The sequence below is a fragment of the Taudactylus pleione genome, unplaced genomic scaffold (assembly GCF_031769625.1).
Source record: "Taudactylus pleione unplaced genomic scaffold, aTauple2 ptg000018l, whole genome shotgun sequence".
NCBI lineage: Eukaryota > Metazoa > Chordata > Amphibia > Anura > Myobatrachidae > Taudactylus > Taudactylus pleione.
The window spans coordinates 14,918,700-14,943,919 of record NW_028284420.1 but is presented as its reverse complement, the minus strand read 5'-3'; the positions used below and the strand labels follow the sequence as shown (position 1 = coordinate 14,943,919).

Below are 25,220 nucleotides of genomic sequence, written 5' to 3'. Positions count from 1 at the left end.
TGTATTGTATATGCATATATATTTCTTTGTCATTTAATAACTGAGAATTATAATGTGCACTTATTATAAGCTGCTTTTCTTGTATACTGTATTTTGAACATAGTTATATATATAAAGAAAATCTGCTCCTTATTAAGAATTGTAGTAAGTCATTTTCTCTGTGTGACATCTCAGGCTGGGAGAGTTTGTGCTTCACACCTGCAGACTGTCCCCACATTGCACAGCCCCTGGCAGTCCAGCCTTGTAATCACAGATCAAATTTAAATCCTTCTCTCCGGACGAGATGGTTCAACACCTCTTCATTAATTGTATTAACAGTTAAGGAGCAAATGAAGGGACTCGGGATGCCAGCACTTGATACAAGCTTGTGCGTGTTTGCTACTGTGCGCTTTAAAGGATTAATTTCACAAGCCTCAAATTACAGCTTCATTTCAAAACGAACTCAGCCCAGTAATTGGCTTTCTGTTCAAATCACCAAGGCTAAAGATTTAAATTCTTCATATGCAGATGACTTTCAAGTATCAGGCCCCATCTGTGCTGTGCGCACTGGCATTCATCTCCCAAGGGGCAAGTGAAGTGAAGCAGAAAGAGCTGGTCCTGGTACACAGGAGCGTATGGGCAGACTGCTATTCAGGAGGGCCCGGAAAGCAGACACGGGCCTCTTGTACAAGTGCATTATATTTATTATTTTATATAGGCCTATATAGTCATTGTTTATTGGTAAATTCTTATCTGTTATAGCGCCACAAAACTCAGACAGTTGGCATAACAGAAAACATATCATACATAAAAAGAGAACAAGTACAGCCAAGGTTGAAAAAAAAGGTGCTTTCTTGAGACAGGAGATATATATGTATATATGTGTATATATGTGTACCCTATTACAGGGATATGGAAGGTGATAGGGGATGATATGTATGTGCTGAAGAAAAAATGCTCCCGAAAAAAAATGAAGTTTGTGATTTCTATGTAAGATAGACCTAGTAATAATTACAGTGACAATGTGAATGTACGGTTGTTGGGCTGTGCATGCGCCAGAACGGGTTCACATCCGAATATGTGTCTAGATAACAAGGGGTATATTTTCTAAAGTGCGAGTTTTTAGACGTGGAGATGTTGCCCATAGCAACCAATCACATTCTACTTAACATTTATCCAGCACCTTCTAGAAGATAATAGCTAGAATCTGATTGGTTTCTATGGGCAACAACTCCACTACTAAAAACCCACAGTAAATATACCCCCCCGAACTGAGCTGTGGAAAGATTACCATTCTGTCACAATTTAGCTGCACCCGTAGAGGGGAGCTGCTTTTGCAATCTAAAATGGAGGATATCTCTGCTTTGGTCATCCTTTAATACATCCTAGGGATGCTTCATTTCTGCTGGTATCTGACATTTTCAGGGCATTTACCCCCAAATAATTTTGATTAATATGCCCCTTTGTCTTGTGAACACGTCCAGTCATTTAATAAATATCTATTTACTGAGCTGTGGGGTTAGATCACAAAACACTTCTGATCTCAAGAGAATGAAATAAGGATCAGACTCATCAGCAATTTGCAGTGAACATTCTGGATCAGTTCCAAGGCATATCATGTGCAGCTGAACAATGATAATACATCGAACCATGTGTGACCTTGTTATCTACACCTTACAGAAACACATTACTTCCAACCAGACCAAATCAGGTCTAGAGTGATGTAATCTTGGGGCTATAGAGGGGACTCGGCATGTTTAACAGTATCATTGCAAGCTCTGATGGAATGATATTAACATAGAAATGATTGGCATGTCTTATAAAAGACATACAATGTAGTACACTAATCTCAGAGCATATAACTTGGGGTGAAACCGCCATTATTGTTTGTGAACTATTTCACTGCAGCTATTATCTTGCTCTCTGTGCTATTGAAATACAGAACCTCCAACATACTTCTTGTTCGCAGGATAGATAGTCTCGGGGGAAAGCACCTGAAAGTCATCAGGGAGGGGGGTCATGATTGCAGTGAGATGTCTGTTGTTGCAAGGTGACATGCTGAGAGAAGCAAAACACAGAAGTGATACAGTGGCAGGTCCAGGAAACAGATGACTGATGGTCCCAGCAGCAGGGCCTTTATACTGCGTAGGTAAGAGACTGTAGCCAGTAGCAGGATCAGACAATGGTGTTGATACAAAAGATGTATTTTTTATTTTGCTGGACCATCATTGTATAGTAAGACAATGAGGTCATTAGCAGAGGTGTAACTAGACTCTTTGGCGCCCAGAGCAAGATGAAAAATGGTGCCCCCCCAACTGTGTGCGCATGCGCAAACAAATGGGTGTGGCCACTTAAACATGGGGGGGGGGGTGTCAACATTTCTCGTCACTCTGGGAACATTCCTTTCCATTCCAGTTTGAATCACAAATATAATGACTGTATATTAAGTTAAGGAGAATGTGAGTAACTTGATATAGTTAGAATTCACAGGCTTTCGCTGTAGTAGCAAATGGCTCCATTGGTCAGGTGACTGACTGCACTTGTGAGGAGCCAAGTTTGAATACTAGGTATGACTGTATTTTAGATTAATAAGAATGTGAAGTAGTTTCATATAGTTAGAATTCACATTCTTCCTTTGTAATAGCAGATTACTCCATGGTAAGCTGTCTGACTGCAAAGCATGAAGTGACAGGTCCGAGTCCAAACTATGGGTCTGATTCAGCAAGGATCGCAATTGCGATCACAGCTGTGTAATAGCATGCAATGCTGCTGCGGAAATATGCTAATCTCAGCCAGCATAGAGACGCCCACTACAGCTTTCTCACATCCGTAATACCTCGCAGTCCTGCGTATACATTGGTAACATCGAAGCACATCGACCTGTCACACACAATGACAGCAGGACTGATCTGTTGCAGAAATTGCAAGTCTCGCGCACGCAGTGAGTACTCAAGCTGCGTAGGCAATCGCAGTGGCTAATTTATGCACACCCATGTAACAGCGTTTAAACGGACAGGCACGCCTGCATTTCTGCAACCACTCTCCCGTCACCACCCCCAAACGCTCACAACCTGTCACTCACTCTGTGATGGATTCCGGTCTGCATGTGTGATCGCAGTGTGGGGCATACACACATAACAATCAGCCGATCTGCGGTTGCAATTGCGATTTGTGCTGAATCAGGCCTGTATTTTGAAATGTAAATATGACTGAAGGGACGGAGATGTGGGATTCACGGAGCAGGAAGCTACATTGACGAGGGACGTTTCTTCTATAATGGAAACATCCGGATACGCTGCCCTGGCCGGCAGTGACCAGGGCACGTGCTCGTCCCGCCCTAGTTACGCCACTGGTCATTGGATTATGGCACCAAATGCAAGTCAGGATGCAGCAAGAAGACCATAAAAATTTAAAGCTAAAGGGTCTATATGTCGTTGGTGCGCAGTGGGTCTCTGATGGGAGACTGTTCCAGTGAAGAAGTTTGCAGTAAGTAGATAACTATAGCTGACACTGCGATCATTTTGAGAATTGCCATTATTTCTCTCCAGTGATGCTTCCCCCATAGGGAAAGAGTGGCTGATGCCATCTGAAGGTCCCTCGAAATGTAAACCATGTGGAAAGAGGTGTTTCTGAATGGTTTTAGCTTTAATAAATAGAATGATTTAATAGATTCATATTTATTCACTCAAAATCCTTGCAGAGAACAGAGCCATAGAAAGGATTTACTAATTAATCAATTCATTAGCTCACAAGCTGACACTTGAGCCGTTTGTAGCCAACTTCTCAATGAAATTCTGCATTTGTGCCTGAGCTTCAGTCCTGAGCTGCACCACGTGACATACAGCTCTGCTGATTAAGGCAGCCTGGTCAGTCAGGGGAATAGTGATATAAACTCTGAGCCGGCTCCTTAAAATCAGCAATATTCCCAGAGAGATTGGCTTCAAAGCTCCTGAACATTATTCATTGCAGTGAGAAAAAAACACAGACTCTTATTAAGCACTTTCAAGCAACTCTATATGTTCACAGGAACAATAAGCTGAATTGGGTAATGGGCCAAATGCCATTGAACATACATGCTGCAATACTAGAGGGATGTCTATCGTTGTCATGTACAAACAAAGCTGAGAATTACCACATTCCATGGTGCAATTTATGTGATAATTCACCTGCAGAGATTGTTCAAATATAAGGCATTGCAGCTTTTGTGCTTCCTGCTTACCTTTCTCTCACGATGTGACTCGCTGTCCTCATACACTAGTATGGGGGCCTAAATATATCAAGCTCCAAAAATGCAATATTTTCGGAGCCTGACTGCAGGAGCAATCGCCATCTTCAAAAAGTGTTTACTCCCTCACACCCGCTTCCTTGCCTATGGATCCCTTCGCCCCTGTCCGGCTCCTTCAGTCGGACGCTGGGGCTTTATGTGGCTGCGTGCAGAACCGTCCCTAACCAGTTTAATGCCCTAGACAAGATTTTGGGTGGTGCCCCCTAGCACCATCGCTAGTTCCACCTCTGACCCAGCACCCCTCTCCAAGCACAGCAGTACAGATCACAGCAGGAGCCAGCAATATTCATCACCCCTCACCCATTGCAATCCACATCCACAGAGCTGTAACTAGACATTTCAGTGCCCCGTGCCAGCAAGAGCATTGGCGTACCCAACCCCCTGTTTGGCTCCCTGCAGGCAGGCCCAGGCTGCTGGACTCCGCAATGGTCCATGGGAGGAGGAGCTGTTGTGGCTGGGCATGTGCAGCAGCCCTCCTTCAGTGTCGATTTTTGCTACTGCCCGCTGCCCCCTCTGTCTCTGCTCCCCAGTGCCGCTTCTGCCGGCTGTATGAGCTGCCGCCCGATCAGAGCTGAGCTAAGAGTTCCGATCGCGATAGGACAGCAAGAGCAGAGGTGCATCTGTCTGTCCCGGTCCCATCATTGCCGGCTGTCAAGCTGAGTTGGCCCTAGGCTTGGAATGCATGCCCCTAGGCATTTGCCTAATTTGTCTATGCCTAGGGCCGGCTCTGGCTTTGTTAACTCTAGTTCATGAAGGCGCACTAGCACTGCGGAGTCAAGGAAAGCATTTGGGGAGACAGCTGACCTATGGATCAGCTGTCTCCAAACCGGACCAATGATGAATTACTCACAGCGAGTAGGAATGTTAATTATAAGGGGCCAACCAGACCCCAATAACAGAAATATATACAATCTACATATTTGGCAGTGGCTGCCTGGTCAGACCATGTCCTCATTGTATGGGGTGCCAAGATGACTGATTAATGTAGCCAACTAATAAATAATATTAACAATAACAATAACATAGTCTACTTGTAAAAATGGAAACATAAATGTGCCCACTGAATTTCCAAGTCTAGTACATACTGTCAATAATACAGTACATAATTAAATTTGTGGTGGCTGAAGGAATTGGATTTTTAAAGGACAAGCATAGAATTTTCACCATACAGTAAAATCTGTATATTCATGTTATAAATTCAACTTAAAATACATAGCAAATCCATTTTATATACAGTATGCAATGCTAAACCTAGAAATAAGATCTAAGAAACATAATAGCAACACTGTGTGTCATGTTGGGGGCGTGACCGCGAGGTCCACTTAGGAGGGGGGCATGACCAATATGGTGCGATTCTAGGCTTGACATAAGCGGTCATGGTGGGGACATGAAGCAGCATTGGGGTGGAGCAGGGTGCGTGACCGCACTATAAGGTTATGAAGCAGCATTGGGGTGGAGCAGGGGGCGTGACCGCACTATAAGGTTATTATGGTCCTGCCCCCTCTTCACAATGCAGAGATTAACAGTATTGTGAAGCAGGGTTGGGGCTATGATGACGCAATTAAGCGCAAATCGCGGCATTGCTCCCCCCCACTACGGGTGTGTGTGTGTATGGGGATGCGGGGGGGTCCGAGGCCAACCGGGGGGATGCAAGAGGGTGGCGGCCAGCTGGGAGATTTGCCTACTTTTCTGGGTGGCCAGGAGCAGCACCCGATTTTTGGGATCCTCCCGGCCATTCCAGGTGAGTAGGCATGTATGATACATACCCTTTGGCCTAAAGACATGAAGCGTCCAGCTTTGCCCGCCTCAGCTCCCCTCTGGTCCCCTCTGGGCTCCTTCCTGAAGGTAAATATCTATCATATAGAGCTGTAAGGCATTTGTATAACAGCTGCACGATCCTCACCTTACAGCCCTCACTGGCAGCTGCCATCTAGACACAGCCACAGCCTCACTCAACTCCCCAGTCAGCGCATGGGCCATGCATTGGACTGTTCTCTGAGAGATGTCAGCAGTTGGAGCCACCCCAAGAGGAGGGAGGACAGGGATGAGGGAAACAGGGAGTGACAGATGACAGGCAGGAATGATGGAGGGCCTAGATGATAGAGACACTGAGGGGCAGCCACACTACCTAGCGGCCTGGCAAATAACGTGTCAAATATACTAGGGATATAAAGCCTGTGAGAAGCATATGTGGAGTAATATTTTAGTATCTGGTGCAAATGTGTAGTAATTGTATTAATACTTGTATGTAATGATGAAGTTAATCATATATAAGTAATAGCGTCAAATTAATAACCAGGAGGCTGGGGTGGTCGCCCAGGCACCCCCACATATAGCTACATCACTAGGTGGGGGGTACTGTGCCATATGTGAGCTGGGGTTTCTGCATGGCATAATGTGAACTGGGGGCACTGCAGTAAGTTTAACACATTTGTGGTGCTGGGAGAATTTACACATTATACTTTATAATAACACTGCCATCATATCATATTGACAATTTTATAAGTAGGAGCCCCAATGAGTTAGTTGTGGGCCCCCACAAACAGGTAAATAATACAGAGTGAAGGAAACTTGATAAGGACCACCTGTTATACTAAGCTGTATATTTTGTGTTTTTACAATTTTTATTGAAATGTAAGTAATTTAAGTCCAGTGAATAACCTGAAATGATACAAAGGTAATCGGTAAACTGCTAGTGGTTAAGAAGGAAAGTTTATGTTAGCAAAAAGTAAAAAATAATTAAAATTTGATACTTATTTTTCAGGGAACAAGTAATGGGTTAAGAACCTACAGCTGTTCTGCAGCAATGAAAAAGAGGCTGCCTGAGCCAAGAAGCACCGCCTGCGGGCTACTGAACATTGGAAGAAGGTCTTATGGACAGATGAATCAAAATTTGAAATCTTTAGTTCATTACGCTGAGTTTTTGTACTCCCCAGTGTGTGGGGTTTATTTACTAAGCGGTGGCTTGTAAAATCTTCCAGTTGTATCTGCATAAAGTGATCATTTGTCAAAAATGTTAATCTAATTTCAGGGAATATTGAGATATTAAACTGGTGTGTGTCTACATGTGTCTGTATATACACATACATAAATAGACCCACATATATACACACAAACACACACACTACCAGTCAAAAGTTTTAGGACACCTCAAACCATCTCAATTGCTGTGTATAACCCTTTCTGATAATAAGTATCATTGTCCAGAAGGTGTGCTATGTGCATATATTAACATAAATGAATATCTATTGGCGTTGTATAGATGTACGACAGAATATACTGTATGTGTGATTGGTATATGTGTGATTGACCAGAAGGAAACTATAACTGTTGTTTGTATGTGTCCCATGTCCAGAACATCTGCTGTATTTTGAATAAATAGTAAATAGTGATACGTATGTCTGATGGGTGTAGTATGATACGTCGACAGTCATAATGTTGGCATTCATCATGTCAACATGTGAATGTAAACATGGTCATAATAATAACCATGACAACATTAATCATGTAGACATCATGTGATAAAATGATGACATGCTAGAATGTCGACATATTGTCCCTGATGACCCAGTGATGACTTACCTGCTCCTGACGGCTGCGGCGGCTTCCGGCTCCAGGCTGTCATGTCACTGTGATGTCCAGGTCAGAGCTGTGATCCTCCGGCATTCCGATTAGTATTTCTCCCCTAACCCTCCCGCCTGTGCCAAATCCTGACCTCCTACTAACCCTTCTGCCCGCAGCCTAACCCTAATGTTGTCATTCTGACAATGTCAACAAATCACCTGTTGACATTCTGACAATGTTGACACGTTGCCTGTTAACATTAACATCATAACTGTTGACATTGTGATGTCAACATTGTCATTATCAATCTCTTGACTACATCCCATGTTTAACACAAGATGTAGTTAGTTTACCGCCGCACGGGATGCCGGTGGTCGAAATCCCGGTTCCGGAATCCTGACCCGTGGACAAAACACCAGCGCTGGAATCCCGACATCAGTTGAGATGTCGACGCCGGAATCCCAAAAGCAAGTATAGCGGGGGGAGGATTAGGTTTAGGCACCATGGGGGGTTAGGGTTAGGCTGCGGACAGGAGGGGTGGGTTAGGGTTAGGCACTAAGTGGGGAGGGTTAGGTAGAGACACTAAGGGGGAGGGTTAGGTTTAGGCACTAACACGGAGGGTTAGGGTGCGGGGTTAGGGTTAGAATGCAGGAAGTTAGGGTTAGGGGGTGAAGGGGGGAGGGTTAGAATACTTACTGAGCCCGTGTCGGGATTCTTAGCATCGGGACACCGATGTCGGTGTTTATCCTGACTGCCGGTCTCCCATACCCAACCCGTCTAACAAAGAGTTAAATAATAATAGAAAAGGAATTGTACTACCTTTGTGAATAGATAAAGAGATTAGCATATTTGCCTGGCTATTTACAAATGGCACATCCCTTTACAGTCACAATTTTGCCTTCCACTCTAAAGGAACCCTTTTATAATTATCAGGTTTTGACCCGATACTGTAATTATAAATTTCTTATTTCCACTGTTAGGTACCATCAGCATGTACCATTGATCACATCTAGGGACAGTGGCTCCAATAGGAGCCCATCTCCGCAATGTGTAAAAATAAATTGATTGAATTAGCGGTCATTGTACTTTCACTTTCAAGGGACTCCTGACCGCACATGCGAATGGAGAGTCCCAGGGAGGGTTTCATGGGATCCTATACTTTTTGCGGAGTGTAGCTTATAGGCTACAAGGGTTAATACCATTTTCAGGTGGTGTTAGCTACCAGAGCCTGGTAAATTTGTCAAGAAAGTAGTCTAATTGGTTTCTATGTAGGATTCTTTTGCGGTCGAAAACAGAGGGACCACTGCAAATATCTCTAGTATCTGTTGCAGTCCTCTGTAGAAACATCCAAGAAGCACATAATGTTTTTTTTGGGGGATATCCCACAGATTTAAATTGATCAATGGGGCCCTAAATGAGGCTTGTAGAGAGGGCAGCATCTGATTGGTGTATAAATGGGCCAATAAATAGAGCTACAAGGACCTGCTCTAAGGTAAATATCTTACATTACGAAAACATTGAGCCTGCTTTTGAGTTGGACGGATTGTGTCCGATTATGCGAATGTCCACTGCATGTAGATTTACTGCCTTATGCTAATTTTAGTACATCCATCTACATGACTCTCAGGCTATCTTCCTGCATATGCATCACTTCGCCCGCTGTTTTCCGTTCATAGCCACCATCATTAGTATTGGCACTTGCATCCACTCTACACTAGGTGCAAAAGATCCTTCTGAAACAGAAGTGCCATCTCAGTCTGCACGCCCCAAACAAGCAAGGGATTTGGACCACGATACTCCCACATGATGCATCTCTTCCATGTGTTCACATAGTAATATCCCAGTTGCTACCCAGAGTGTTACGGAAGGTGCATATAGATGGTGCAGAGCATGCACTGTCTATGATTGCTTATTGTGGTGCATAGAAGGTCTACTGATAATTGGGAGAATCGGACACTTATGGACTGACGTCCAACTCAGAATCAGGCCCATTTTATTGTATACAAATACAATCATTTATATTAACAAGATTTATTCGTAACAAACATGTTATAGTTAGATGCCCTTAAGGGTTGGGGATGATAATTTTAATAGCCAGTCTTGGTCAGTCCATCAGAATAGACACAAGTATTTGCAAGCAGCTGAAAACTTCATTTCTGAGAAGGCCTAACCCATCAGACTGCTCATTTTAATAGCTGTAAGGCAGCAAGCAATAAAGAAGTTCCTGGTGAATATATCAGTACCTGGTTTTGAAGTTTCATCCACTGAGCCATTGAATACAGGGCTGGCGAACTCTGGTCTGTTGTCATTCATGTCGATGACGTAGATGGAGAGGTCAATGGGATTCTCCACTTTGTTACCGTTCATATCCACAGCATGAGCCCTGAGCTGGAAAGGAGAAGAGTAGTCAGGAAGGTAGAGAAGTGGTATATGATGATTGCTGATTATATGACTCATCCCTCAGATCATTGTGGAGCTGCCCACAGGGTTCTATTTCCCAGTAGCATGAATTTCTTTGTATTTTGTGGTCTTCAATGATGTTATTGTTATGAGACAACATGCAACAAGACACAACAAAACAGGTTCCCCAAGCAGCAGTCCAATGGACTGTAGCTCTGATAGAAACTGCAAGCGTATCAGTTTCCAGTGAGGACTATTGTTGCGATTTATTTGTTACAATTTGTTGCAATCAGAGTGTTAACCTATCCATACTGAAAGCAGTCTTGGCCTGATTTTAAGGTGGGGTGGGGAGGTTGGGGGTAAAGCAAAAAAAGAGGAAGTAACTTTGCACCTTGGTAAAACCATGTTGCATAAGCAGCCAGTATTTACCCTGCATGCAAAAAAACGAGATGTATTTACACCCCTTGCATTGCAATATGGTTTGTATATACAGTTATTGTCTCTTTTTTCATTTACTCCGACCTCAGAATCAGACCCCATGTGTATCACTGTCCTCTATCTGAGTACAGGGCTGGGCACCCAATGAATAGTCTGAGATTATTTCACATTGAGTTGCTCCTATACATTTTTTTCTAAATATTTAACACCCAAATAAAAAGCTACACTTCTAAAAATAAAACACATTCAAGTTTGACAGAAAACATATATGTAAATATTAATTATAATATTTCCAAAAATTTTGATTACAGTATTCTCTTCTTCATTTGTACATATGACATGTGGTGCATACAGTACTGCTGAACATAATCCACTATCAACAGGAAATGTCTTGCTGTGTCGTTGATAAAGGAGCATATATCGTTTATAAAGGAGCATATATCATTGATAAAGGAGCATATATTATTGATAAAGGAGCATATATCGTTGATAAAGGAGCATATACATGAATAAAAGTCACATAAACATAACCATCGTGTACAAACTCTATCTTTGCTCCAAAACCCAAATATCTGCCATGCTTTCTTGAGAAACTGGTAGAAGCAGATAAATGCTCTAAGTTTAGATCTCCTAATTTATTTCCCAGGATTTGAACCATGGTTGTCAAAGTTCTATGTTTCAATGTGTTCGGTTTATGTATATCCTATATGTAAGCTCTTGGTCTACAGAAATACATTATACAAGGTGTCAATGTGTTTGAATGCACAAACCCTCTCCATTTTGGTCGTTACTGGTCCTTTAACTAAACTAGTATATACTGTGTATATATATATATATATATATATATATATATATTTATATATCCATAATAAACAAATGTACTTTTATTTTCCAGAACAGAGATTGTCTTTAACAAATCAATCCAGCTGGCAGTTGTTATGCTGCTGAGGTATGAGTGGCTGGTTCCTCACCAGATGTGATGATTGTGTGGGTTCACTGATCTGACACTGAAATGATGCTGTCATATTATGCAGAGTTCTCACTGGGGACTTACTAGAGATCTTCTATGTGAATGAGAAGGAATAAACCAGATACAGTTAACCCATTTTTGAACTGAGCCTGACAGCAGCTATGTGCTGGAAGATATACCTCCAGCTCCTGTGCGAGAAGACCCACAGCTAATAAAAAAATGTGGCTCAAAGTTACAGTTCTAGATCTGGTGCATCAATCACTTATATCTTCTTACCAAGTGAATAGGACAAGTCCTCTCATCAACTGTTCTCCCCTGGAAAATTACTAAGTCAACCGATGTCACCAGTTGAACAACTATGAACGTCTTTTGGTTCATGTTGTCCAAATATAGCTCACATGGATCACAACTGGAGGGGAGAAGTTCATGAGAATGAGTATGTTGTAGAACACATACAGAACTCATGAACCAGGGATGGTTCTGTGGAAATCAGTAATAGTTATGGGTGTGGAATTAACATCACATAATACACATAATAAACAGGTATACAGGAACAAGGCTTTCTGAAAATAAAGACTGAATGATCTGTGTCTAGGTGACCACCTAAGACACCAGTCTCCGGTAGTAGGTTTTGCACAAAGTGTACCCAGCTGTCGTACCTGACTATACCTGTTCCAAGCTGTTAAATAGTTGCCAGGAAAATAGAAGAATGTAGAAAGTATATCTAAAAATGCTATTTCATTTGCTGGAAATGTCTTAGAAATCTATTTATGAAGCACTTTTGCCAACGGAAGGGGTTTTCGATGAAAAGTTACCACTAGTTCCTCCTATTTATTAAGAGGGTTAGAGCAGAGAAATTACAAATTTCTCCTGAAGTCCATCTAATGTTGCCTGTTACCACAGTTCCCATAGCTTTCTAAGGGAGCTTGTAAGTGGTTTAAATTAACAAGTGACAAAAAGCTGTGTTTTTCATTGCTAGATAACATGATCTCAATGGCGTTACCCTCTACTCTCCAATGTTGTGCCTATAACGCCGGAGAGATGGCCTCACCAGCTTGACAGGGTCAAAGCTATGGATGGGTATTGAACTTGGGTTTTTTTTATTTTTAAATCCCCCAAACATCGATGTTTTGTTGTTGATGTGCAATGGTTTTTATATGTCGACAATGGCAAGAGGTTGATGTTTTCCTGCCAACAATGTTTTCTACCAATGGTTTTTTTTCAACTGAGTGCAAGCTTAGTCTTCTGGGCATAGAAAAGCCTCCTGTAAATGTTGTTTAAAAATGTTGCTTCTTAGATGATGACGTTTTCATCCAAAACCATTGATGTTTTTAGCCCAAAATCATTGATTGTTTTTTAACCAGTTCTTTTTTTTTAAATGACAATGATTGTTTATCCATTGTAACATGGGTGATAAGCCTTCAATGTCTCATCCCTAGTCAAAGCTCAATACTAGCAGCAGGTGGCTGCCGGCGAGAACCGTTGGAACTCTGCCATTGATGACAAAAGCATCGATAGTCGATAACCATCCCTATTTTTAACCCTACTTTGTACTTAGCAAGTAGTGCTCTCACTCAACCCAACTCCTCCCATCTTTCTCCTCCCCTGAAAAAAAAGTAAATGATATTCAGTGTTATTTCTGCCATTAAATAAAAAATCCCCGAGTGTTCACAACTAAATTAACTGGAGATTTGGTATGGATTTACCATGTAATATTCAGCCACAGTTGGCCCTTGTTATAAACGCCTCCCCATCTGTATGGCTTCCTGCACATACACTTCTGTGGCCTACCAATGTAACATAGCAATCTGAACATTTCATGCTAAGGGCGCGATGCATCAGTATTAAACATGCAGTACATTTTCAGAAAACTTTTAGTTTACAAATGCATCCCCATATGTATTGGAAAGATCTGCAGTCGATATCTCTGATTTCTGCTGTGGACCAGCGGCACAGCAAGCCCCTTACAATTCTATGGGCTGCGATGTGCCCATATGCATCAAACTCCGGAAAGCAAAACTTTGTGGAGCTTTAGCCCAATAGGCAATGCAAATAGATGGTCTTGCCTATATATAGATATATAAGTCTATGGGCTTCTTTTTGTAACAAGTCCCTGGAGAGGGGTCCGAAGGATCCCTCTCTGTTTCCCAGAGACTTGCATTAGCACTGTTGGGTCATAAAACTAGAAGTCAGTATTTTGCCGGGACATGGGAAGAGCTGCCCCAGCAGGAATATAATTATGTATACCACCATTAAAAGATGCTGTTATGCATGTGACTAGCGGCAGGATGTATCACAATCATATTCGCGATACATGATACATCCCGTCCATACAATACTCGCATATACTGACATGTTTAGGGATGTTGTACAATAAAGAAAACACACCCTGAGTCCCATAAATGTTATTTTTACAATTTCTAAGTACTGATTTAGAAAGAAAGCCAAACATGCCATCCGCAAGGAGCTGTCAGTTTAATCTCACACAGGGAAAAAACAATTCAGACGCCATAATGAGAATCCAATTCATTTCTCCAATTATTCTATTACATGACTGTATTTTCCAATGCCTTAAAAAGTAGAAGCATTCTAAGGGTAAAATATGGAAGCATTCTAAGCACCGAATGGATAATTCTGAAAGTCATGAATTAAAAATAAAGGGAGAAAAATAACAACTGCATCAGATCTCACAAATTGTGAGCCTGCAAAATAATATAAACTAGCAATTCTAAGACCCTTAATGAAGTTCATCTGTATATGTTCCGTCTGTTTTTCCTTCTTGCTGCTCCGCCATTGGAGAGCTCACAACACAGTGCAGAAAGTACAACATGGTTTAAAATGTATTGATTAAGATGTCAAATAATTGGCTCATCTGTTATCCACAGAATCACCATTGCTAGAATGTGCATACACCAAGGGGTCTATTTATCATAGTTCTCTCTTCAACAGCAGAACTTTACATTCTGCATCACTGCAAAAATGTAGTAGCGCTAAAATTTATCAAATGAGTTTCCCCAATGTTGTACATTAAGCTGGGCCCGCTGCAATGTTGTAAATACCCTTCACTGGTAGAATAATACTGTATACACTAGCAAAAGGCTTCTTTATATTACTTAACAACATATTACTTAACATCAATATAGCCAGGGGTGACTTCTATTTAGAGACGGAACCAGTTCCGCCTCCTCCGGCCCTCCTCAGCCTGACGCCGCAGGGAGGCTCCATTTGCCAGGTGCCCGCTGAGATTTTGGTAAATCTCAGCGGGTGCCCGGCTCCTTCCCCATAGCACCAGCTGCAGCCGGAAGCTGGAGTTCACTCCTGAGCTCTGGCTCCCGCAGTATGCACTATGGGAGAAACATCATGACATCTCTCCCATAGGTCCGAGGAGCGGCGAACAGCAGCAGACAGAGGAGCTGGGCTTAAGGTAAGTATTGTGTTTTTTTTTTTGTGGAAGTGGCATTACTGTTGGGGGCACTACTACAGGGGCATTACTACTGGGGGCACTACTACAGGGAGCATTAATACTGGGGGCACTACTACTGGGGGCAATGCATAAGGGGCATTACTACTGTGGTCATTATGTGTATTAGGGGCACTACTACTGTTGGCATTGTGTATAAGGGGCACTACTGTGGGCATTGTGTATAAGGGGCACTACTGTGTGTCATAACATGAATAAGGGACACTACTATGTGGTGTAATGTGAATCAGGGGCAAAATGTGCGGTGTAATGTGGATAAGATTGTGCTACTGTGTGGCGTAATTTGAATTGGGAACACTATTGTGCGCTGTCCCTTTATTATAAAAGCACCGAGAAAGGGGGGGTGAGTTCCACCACTTTTCTAGGACCACTATAAGCACTGAATATTGCAATGCGTATGCGTCGGCCGGAGGGGCCACACATGTTCAATTACATTTGCCCTTATCGCCATACAGTGTCAGCTGATAAGGCCATACAGGCCCAGTAAACACTTAGCACTTATAACTGCATCGGACATGAGAGAGAGCTGTATTCACACATATGCAGTACTTTACTAGAGGACCGTGGAAGGTGTCTTTGTAAGTTAAGCGTAGCACTAACCTGAAATGGTTTTGTGTTCTCTAAAAAAAGGTACTATGCTAATCTTATGCAGTTTGATAAGTTGCCCTCCTTTTACCAGACTATGGGGACACAATACTCTGAATTTAAAAGGACCACATGAGAAATAATTGATTTCTCTGTGTTAATGCTGTTCATAACTTGCAGGAAACTGTGATAAACTCTTTTTCCAACAAAAAAAAGCCAGTGAACAAGGTTTTCACCACTTAATAAACACCCACAAGACTTATTTCTTTCCATGAAGTATTGTCATTGCCAATAAGTGTTATTGGCCCAGCTGTCCTACTCCACAGAAAGATCAAGGACATCTATGTGAGGTAAGTACATTCTAACTAACTTTAGTCCCCAATGGTGTACTGTGCACTCTGTGGAAAACTAATACATATATTTCAAAGAACATTAATTCTACCGATTGTTTTTATGTGTATAGCTGGTGAGTTAATTATTTTACTTTATCTATAAATATTTTAGCGTGTGTTGTAGATCGTGCATTATGTTTACTTGTTGCCCTCTATAATTATAGTGTTGTGGTCGATTAGCTGTCTTGAAAAAAATTCGCTCAGTATCACTCCATGTGTAAGTCATCACCAAATGCAACTGGGCTATGCAATTCTGTCTATCAAGAGGTTTATATATGGGATAATGTGTCCTGACTGTGATATATAAGGGTAAGAAGTCACCAATAGGTGACTTTTAAGCAGAATATGGAAGTCAGAGGTGACTTGTAATATCTGTAATAATTTACACTAGGGGTAGACTATTCCCTACAATACACATGTTTTCCTAATGAACACTATAGCAATGACAACAAAACTCTCCTGATATAAGTGATGACGTGAGAACCCGCTACTTGTACAGATGTTATTGGCAGAAGATTTTACATATATTAGATTTGCTAAGTTTATAAAACAATGTGTAACTAGCAGAAAGTACATGTCATCATGGTTATTTAAGGAGTAAAGCCTGTTGTTATTATTATTCTATATCACTACTGGTGTTTATTCTCTGAAGGCAAGCGCAGAACTGGAAGCTGGAAAAACATATGTTCTGCTGACTGAAATTGATTGACAGCCTCCTAAAGATGGTACATTCCTCACCTCTGGCTGGGAGACAGATGTTGTAGCATGTCGTCCTTGCATCGAGAAGAGAGATAACAAAAAATTAAGGAGCGATTGAAAGTCATTACTGCAATGCAGAGACAGTCAGATCTTATGGAGGATAATCCAGCAATGGGGAAGCTTGTCTCTATTTGTCAGTTGATGCTGAGGGCAGGTCCATGTACCAGCCTGTCAATGACTCTCCTAGCCGATTAATCCTGCCCTGATTTATGGGACAGCAAACGGAGAAGGACGCAATTCTCATACCCTCTCAGTTAATGTAGACACACAAGGTTTGCAGTTTATTAACAAATGATCAGTACTGACATTGATCTAATGAGCGGAGGACTGTACACACTGGTGCACAAATCCAGCTCTGCATAGACATCATGGATACTGTCAATGGTTATGGAGCTGCTAAATTAACCACACAAGTTCTGCACATAAAGATAAGGAATCTCCAATGCTTTTGTTCCTAAATATGTTTCTGTTTTATTTTTTTTCAAGTCTACAAAATTCTGCACAAATATTTCAGTTATTATTTAAACAGAAATTATCATTCAAAATACAATTTGGTGAAAAATAAAAATTTGTAGTTATTTCTGTATTTTATTAAAGAATTTAATAGAATTATTAAAGCTATTGTCATTCAGAAATGACATTGTAAGTACCAAATTTGTACAAATCTACATATTTACTGAAGTGACTGAATTTAAAATTGCATTGTGGACTTTTAAGGTGCCTACACACATAGCGATTTTTTCACTCGATTTTACCAATTTCGATGGATCGAGATGACAAATCGTGTAAAATATGGTCAAATCGTGAGTTTCCACACACAGTCACTATGCCAATGCGCGTCCCCGCTCATCATACATCGTATCTTCAGATCTGCCGTGCTTTAGGGCAGATTTGCCAATCTGGGACACGATGTGGTGACAATCGTGAGTACTTTTTACTCACCCTGTTTCTCACGATTCATTGTACGTTGGCGGAATTTGACAGACAGGACCCTGTGCACGCCAATCCACCATCTTGTGCAGCATCGTGGATAGAAGGAGAAGGAAGCACAATTGGGAGCCTGCACACTGAAGAACTTTGGTGAATATTGGTACTGTATTAATGCAACCCCACTGCCCACCAATGTGTGCCACCCACCTACCCACCAATGTGTGCCACCCACCTATAAATGCATGACCCAGCTACTGCCTGCCGGAATGAGGCAGGCGGTGGCTGGGTCATGCATCAACCTCCCATGTCCACCAATGTGTGCCACCCACCTACCCACCAATATGTGCCACCCACCTATAAATGCATGACCCAGCCACCACCTGCTGGAATGAGGCAGGTGGTGGCTGGGTCATGCATCAACCTCCCATGCCCACCAATGTGCACCACCCACCAATGTGTGCCACCCACCTATAAATGCATGACCCAGCCACTACCTGCCGGCATGAGGTGGGTGGTGGCTGGGTCATGTATCAACCTCCCATGCCCACCAATGTGTGCCACCCACCTACCCAGTCACTGGCCACCAATGTGACGGGCTACCTAATAAATAACTAGAAAACACTCCAAATATATGACAATTTCAAAAACAAATATATAACAAGATAAACAAATATATTGCAACAACATAAACAATTCTATTACAACAATATAAAATATATTTCAACAGCATAATCAAATATATTACCTTTGTTTATGTTGCTGTAATATATTTGTTTATGATGTTGTAATATAACATCATAAACAAATGTATTGCAACAACATAAACAAATCTATTACACAAACAGAAATATATTAAAAACTCTGTAAAAAAATTAAAATACAAATAAAAACATTACATTCTTGTATAAGAAAAAAATTACAATATAAATAAATACACATTATATCCCTGTAAAAAAACAAAACATTACAATACAAATAAAAACACATTACATTCCTGTATAAAAAAAACATTACAATACAAATAAATATACATTACATTCCTTTAAATAAAAAAAAAACATTACAATACAAATGAATACACATTACACTCCTGTATAAAAAAAACATTACAATACAAATAAATATACATTACATTCCTTTAAAAAAAAACATTACAATACAAATAGGAACACATTACATTCCTGTAAAAGAAAAACATATCACAATACCATAACAAACATATTAAAATCCTGTAAAAAACATATTAAAACATTAAAACATTTAACAACATTAAAAATCACAAAACAATGTACAATTATAGCTAAAAATCTATATGTCCATATTTTTCTTCTTCCTAGGAATGTCGATGGATAGTGAGTGAGAGTTTGTGACTGGATTCCTCGGGATCCTACAGTCCAAACAGTGTCTATGGCGGAAAAGCTGTAGACAATACCATAACAAGTATCACAAATTGGCAGCTTTGGAGGTGTTTTTGGAGTACACCAAAAAGTTTATTGCGGATGCAACCCTCAAAACAGTTCGCCTGAAAATCCCGAACTTGCGTACGGTGTACATCAAGGAGAAAAAAAAGTGGACGAATCAAAAAGGTCTGGAGCAGCCACCGACGATGTGCATCATCCAATGTTGTGGTACTATAATTTGATAAGCTTCATTAGCGATCAGGAGCCACAATGCCAGTCTGTTGTCCTGATGGCCAAGTGAGAGGGAGAAGAGGAGGCGGCAGAAGTGAGTGGACCGTCTCAGGAGATTTTGGTAAGTTGCAACACAGTTCATAAACCAAAATCTTTTTTTTTTTAGAATAATTCCAAATGTCCACTGTAGTCAGTTAGTTCACAGACAGTCCTCCTGCCATAGCACCGCACCTAGGCCCTGATTCAGAGCACGCTCTGAATCAGGGCCGGCCCTCTGTTTTTTTGAGCGGCCTCCTGGTGACCACCCACAGCTATAGCGAGCGGCCAAAAAGATGGTCGCGATGGTCAAGGCCATCGCGACCATCGGGCTTGCGATGAGACCCTTGTGGTAGGGTCTCGTTGCCGCAAGCCCTGGAGTGCTTTCGGCTCTATCAGAGCCGAGAGCGCTCCCACTGACATCACTTGTGGTGATGACGCTGATTGGACAAGGTCACTACACACATGGCACAAGTACAGATTGTTGGAAGCCGGGGCCACAATTTATACTTGTGCCATGTGTGTATTGGCCTGTTCAAACTGGCGTCTGACCCACCGTATAACATACAGCAGCCTACCTATAGGGATTGATAATATTTGGTGATAATGCTGTTTTCTACACATAATGTAAAATTGATATATAAAAACACACAAAGTAATGTTATTTAATACTGTGCAGTGTTGTTGGCACAGTCTTGTTTATTCAGCTTTATTGGCCGACAACACAGAGTTAAAAAAAACACAAATAAAATGTTATTTAATACTGTGCAGTGTTGTTGGCACAGTCTTGTTAATGCAGCCTTATCGGCTGTCAACACAGTTATATAAAGAGTTAAAAAAAACACAAAAAAGAAAAACTTTTTTTCTTTCACAAGAAACAAATGAGTAGTGTGTTTTTTTTTCTTACCTTGCAATAATGGTACTGCAGCACTTTAACGATAGCTTTGCAGGTCTCTGGAATGATGACGCCCAAGGACTGAGGGGAGATGAGGGTCCCAAACTTCAGGTCTTCCAGTGACCTTACTGTAACCAGGTACCTCAGGGTTGTCACCAGTCTCTCTTCAGCAGGGATTGCCCTCTGCCACTTTGTGTCCTGTCTCCAGATGTGGGGGGTCACCATAATCATCAATTCCTGGAAAGTGGTGTCATCTATGCGCAGGTAGTTGCGGTAGTCATCCGGGTTGTTCTCCTTGATCTCCATCAGCAGGGACATGTGAGAGCGGGTATCCCTTTGCTACAGCCACTCCTTGGTCCAGCATGCTCTTCTCCGCCTTCGCTGGGCCCTCTCCTGGATCGCCTTGACCCCAGCTTGGGCGACCAGCACTTTATACTGATAGGGATGCATCAGCACAGAATTCAGGAACAGGACAGAATGCAGGTAGCACACACTTGCAGGTAGAAGACACTTTGTAAAAGGCAAGCCAAATACAAAGCAGAGCACAATAGCAATGTACAGGGTTCAGCATGTATACACCTAGCCTCACTAGTAGCAGAGCAGAATGTGCACAGGGTTAAAATGACACCTGCTTTTTATACCCCATAGCTAGCCCCGCCCATTATTTAAATTTCCCACCAATCGTGAGGATCCTCGTGTGTTGTTTGGTAAACTCACGATCTATAGGGCATGATCTCACGATTTGGACTTCCAACACGATCCACGATAGATCGTGACATTGTGAATCAAATTGGCGGCTTTTTTTACCTAACCATGCTCGCGACTGCCAGGGAGCTCCCGGGGAGAGTTCAGGGGAAATCGTACACGATGTCGGATCGTCAGCACATCGCTATGTGTAGGCACCTTAAGAACTTACTCATCTCTAACTGTACATTCAAGAAACTAACCACTATCCCCCTTTACCTGGCGCTAATAATAGTAATTCAATTATTAAAGCAGCAATACACCCAAAGAGCTTGTGATGGCTCACATAAACAGCAATAGATTAAAACAAAAAATGATGATGCGCTTATCAAAAAGGGTAATGTTCCCAATATGACAGAAACAAGAATTCAGGACACCATCTGTTTAAATCAATATATTTTATATTATAAATACGTATACATCAATATCTAATAACTAAACATATATAACTTTTCATTAAAAATATATAATGCTGCTGACAAAATTTTGCAGAGTAAGAATAAGATATGGACAGCCTCAAACACGGAAAGAAAAATACTAATTACAATCAGTAGCAGACTGTTTCACAATAACACAATAATATCAATTTGTCAGTGATCTCACCACACAAAATAACATATTACGGAGTCCCGATAGTTAAGTGCTGTTATAGAGACCAAGAGTTCCCTTTGCAAGCGGTGAGTGTCATCATAAAGCCATTCGGAGATTGGAGCCACAACTACTTACCAGTGCTGGTCCCGCTATTGGTCTAGGTGGAGACACGGAGGATCCCGAAGGATCATTAGTGTTGTCCGGCCTGAGGGGCTGTAGATGTCAGATGCTCCATACAACAACAGGAACGTGCATATAGGTTCCAATTATCTGAAGGCTCAAATACTTCCACCAAACAACTAGGAATAAAAACCCAAGATGTCAGTAATAGGAGGTCTGGTTCATCCATCCAGCACTTAACTATCGGGACTCCGTAATACAGTCAGGTCAATAAATATTGGGACATTGACAGAATTTTCAGATTTTGGCCTCTATTCACCACCACAATGGTTTTGAAATGAAACAAACAAGATGTGCTTTAACTGCAGACTTTCAGATTTAATTTGAGGGTAATTACATCCAAATCGGGTGAACAGTGTAGGAATTACAACAGTTTCAATATGTGCCTCCCACTTTTTAAGGAGCCAAAAGTAATGGGACTATCAACTCAAAAGCTATTTCATGGACAGGTGTGGGCTATTCCCTCGTTATTTCATTATCAATTAAGCAGGTAAAAGGTCTGGAATTGATTCTAGGTGTGACATTTGCATTTGAAATCAGTTGCTGTCGACTCTCAATATGAGATCCAAAGAGCTGTCACTATCAGTGAAGCAAGCCATCATTAGGCTGAAAAATCAAAACAAACCCATCAGAGAGATAGCAAAAACATTAGGTGTGGCCAAATCAACTGTTTGGAACATTCTTAAAAAGAAAGAACGCACCGGAGAGCTCAGCAACACCAAAAGACTCGGAAGACCATGGAAAACAACTGTGGTGAATGAAAACAGAATTATTTCTCTGGTGAAGAAAAACCCCTTCACGACAGTTGGCCAAATCAAGAACACTATCCAGGAGGTAAATGTATATGTGTCAAAGTCAACAATGAAGAGAAGAGTTCACAAGAGTGAATATAGAGGGTTCACCACAAGATGCAAACCATTGGTGAGCCACAAAAACAGGAAGACCAGATTAGAGTTTGCCAAACAACATCTAAAAAAGCCATTACAGTTCTGGAACAACATCCTATAGACAGATGAGACAAAGATCAACTTGTACCAGAGTGATGGGAAGAGAAGAGAAGGAAAGGAACTGCTCATGATCCAAAACATACCACCTCATCAGTGAAGCATGGTGGTGGTAGTGTCATGGCGTAGGCATGTATGGCTGCCAATGGAACTGGTTTCCTTGTATTTATTGATGATGTGACTGCTGACAAAAGCAGCGGAATGAGTTCTGAAGTGTTTCGGGCAATATTATATGCTCATATTCAGTCAAATGCTTCAGAACTCATTGGACGGTGCTTCACAGTGCAGATGGACAATGACTGCAAAAGCAACCAAAGAGTTTTTTAAGGCTAAAAAGTGGAATGTTATGCAATGGCCAAGTCAATCCCCTGACCTGAATCCGATTGAGCATGCATTTCACTTGATGAAGACAAAACTGAAGGGAAAATGCCCCAAGAACAAGCAGGAACTGAAGACATTTGCAGTAGAGGCCTTGCACAGCATCACCAGGGATGAAACCCAGCGTCAGGTGATGTCTATGCGTTCCAGACTTCAGGAACTAATATTTTTATTTCCGTGTTTGAGGCTGTCCATATCTTATTCTTACTCTGCAAAATTTTGTCAGCAGCGTTAAATATTTTTAATGAGAAGTTATATATGTTTAGTTTTTAGATATTGATGTATATGTAATTATAATAAAAAATGTATTTATTTAAACAGATGGTGTCCTGAATTCTTGTTTCTACCATATTGTGAACATTATCCTTTTTGATAAGCGCGTCACCATTTTTTTTTTTTTATCTAAGAGTACATTAACTGCTCTTATTTTATGTACGGACAGTGGTATCACCATACTGTAAGTGGAAATACCTCACAGTACCTGAATTCTGCATGATTTGTACTAATTATACTAATGGTACACAGTACAGTATATCATCACATCTGTTGATTGGTTGCTATGGGCAACGTTTCCACTAGTCCTCATGGTGAGGCTGACATGTATATGGACAGTTTATCAAATGAACTATTGAAGTTGAATATCATGCTTATGACATGAGTGCCCGCACCTTGGACTCTGGGCCTGATCAGCAGGTAGAATCAGTCATGGACTTCCCTAACAGATTTGTCTTTTTAATTCACAGGATTTTAGACTAGACTATACCACTGTTTCCTGGCATACCACAGATGTACCAGTACAGCAAGGAAACACAGCCAGGAACTGCCAGCGACTGCAAGTACAGTATGAGGGCACCAAACTGACTGTGGAGGGTTACCTATTGTTCAGTAGGCATATATGACAAGAAGCAAAATGTTGCATACATTTGAAACAAAGTACATTTAGAATATGATGCAGGAGGAAGACTATTAAGTTGAAGAGCAGGGGAGGTGCAGGGTATGGGAATAAGGCACTGTATCATGGTCTCAAACTCCCTCGACATAGCACCATCTAATACTGATGTTTTATTAAAGGGATTCTTCTCTATATAGGATTAGGAACACACCCTCCGGTACCCTTTCAGCCAAGAGAACAGAGAGTTGTCAGTACAGTGCACTGACATTAAAAACACAACCTTATTAGTTGACCAGATCTGCCTGTGTCTGACAGTTTACTGTACCTCTAGATCAGGTGTGGGGAACCTTTTTTTCTGCCGAGGGCCATTTTGATATACATAAAATTATTTGCGGGCCCGGTGCAGGCCACACCCTCTCCATGTGATGTCACACGGGGGCAGGGGCACAATCGCCAGTGAATACAGCAATGCCTGGAGCATCGTGAGGATGCTCCGGGGAGCTGTAAGGACAGTGTTGTGACCGTCTGAAGCATCCTAAGGAGGCTCCAGGCGGCACTGCTGCATAGATTCTGGCTGCAGGGTGCCATTCTAGGCACCCTGATAGCCAAATGAGGCTAGCAGAAAAAAGCTCAGAGGGCCAGACCGAATGATTCCAGGAGCCTTATACGGCCCCCGGGCCTGAGGTTCCCCATCCCTGCTCTAGATGGTGCCACTCTTAACAGCTCCAGTACCCTTCCAAATGGGGGTTGGGAAACAACTACCAAAAGCTGGGAGAATAAATGCTTGACTCTGGAAACATTTTATACAGTCTTCATAATATTTACTGAGGCTGGACACTGTTTATTCACCTATTGTAAATGTACACCAATATTTTCTCAAAAGTGAAAGCAGTAGCATCATAGTGACCCCCTGTCTTACAGTTAGGGTAAGAGAGGGGTCACAAGCTTAGATTGTCTCAAAAGCTTGGTGCTTCTTACTGCAGTATGGTGGTATCTGGAAGATGTCACATGTATTCATATTTGATCAGCCTGCATTATTAGGTCCAGTGGCTCTGTAAGCATGTACTGAACATGGGAAGGCCCGTG

General features: G+C 41.6%; 1 protein-coding gene across 1 annotated transcript in view; it reads right to left on the bottom strand.

Annotated features, from left to right (window-relative positions):
* Positions 1 to 25,220, bottom strand: part of CDH4 (cadherin 4) — a 799,140-nt gene that overhangs the window by 86,725 nt on the left and 687,195 nt on the right. The window contains exon 6 of the mRNA XM_088482827.1: positions 10,072 to 10,216. Coding sequence (XP_088338953.1) covers positions 10,072 to 10,216 — 145 coding nt within the window. The remainder of the gene's footprint in view (positions 1 to 10,071; positions 10,217 to 25,220) is intronic.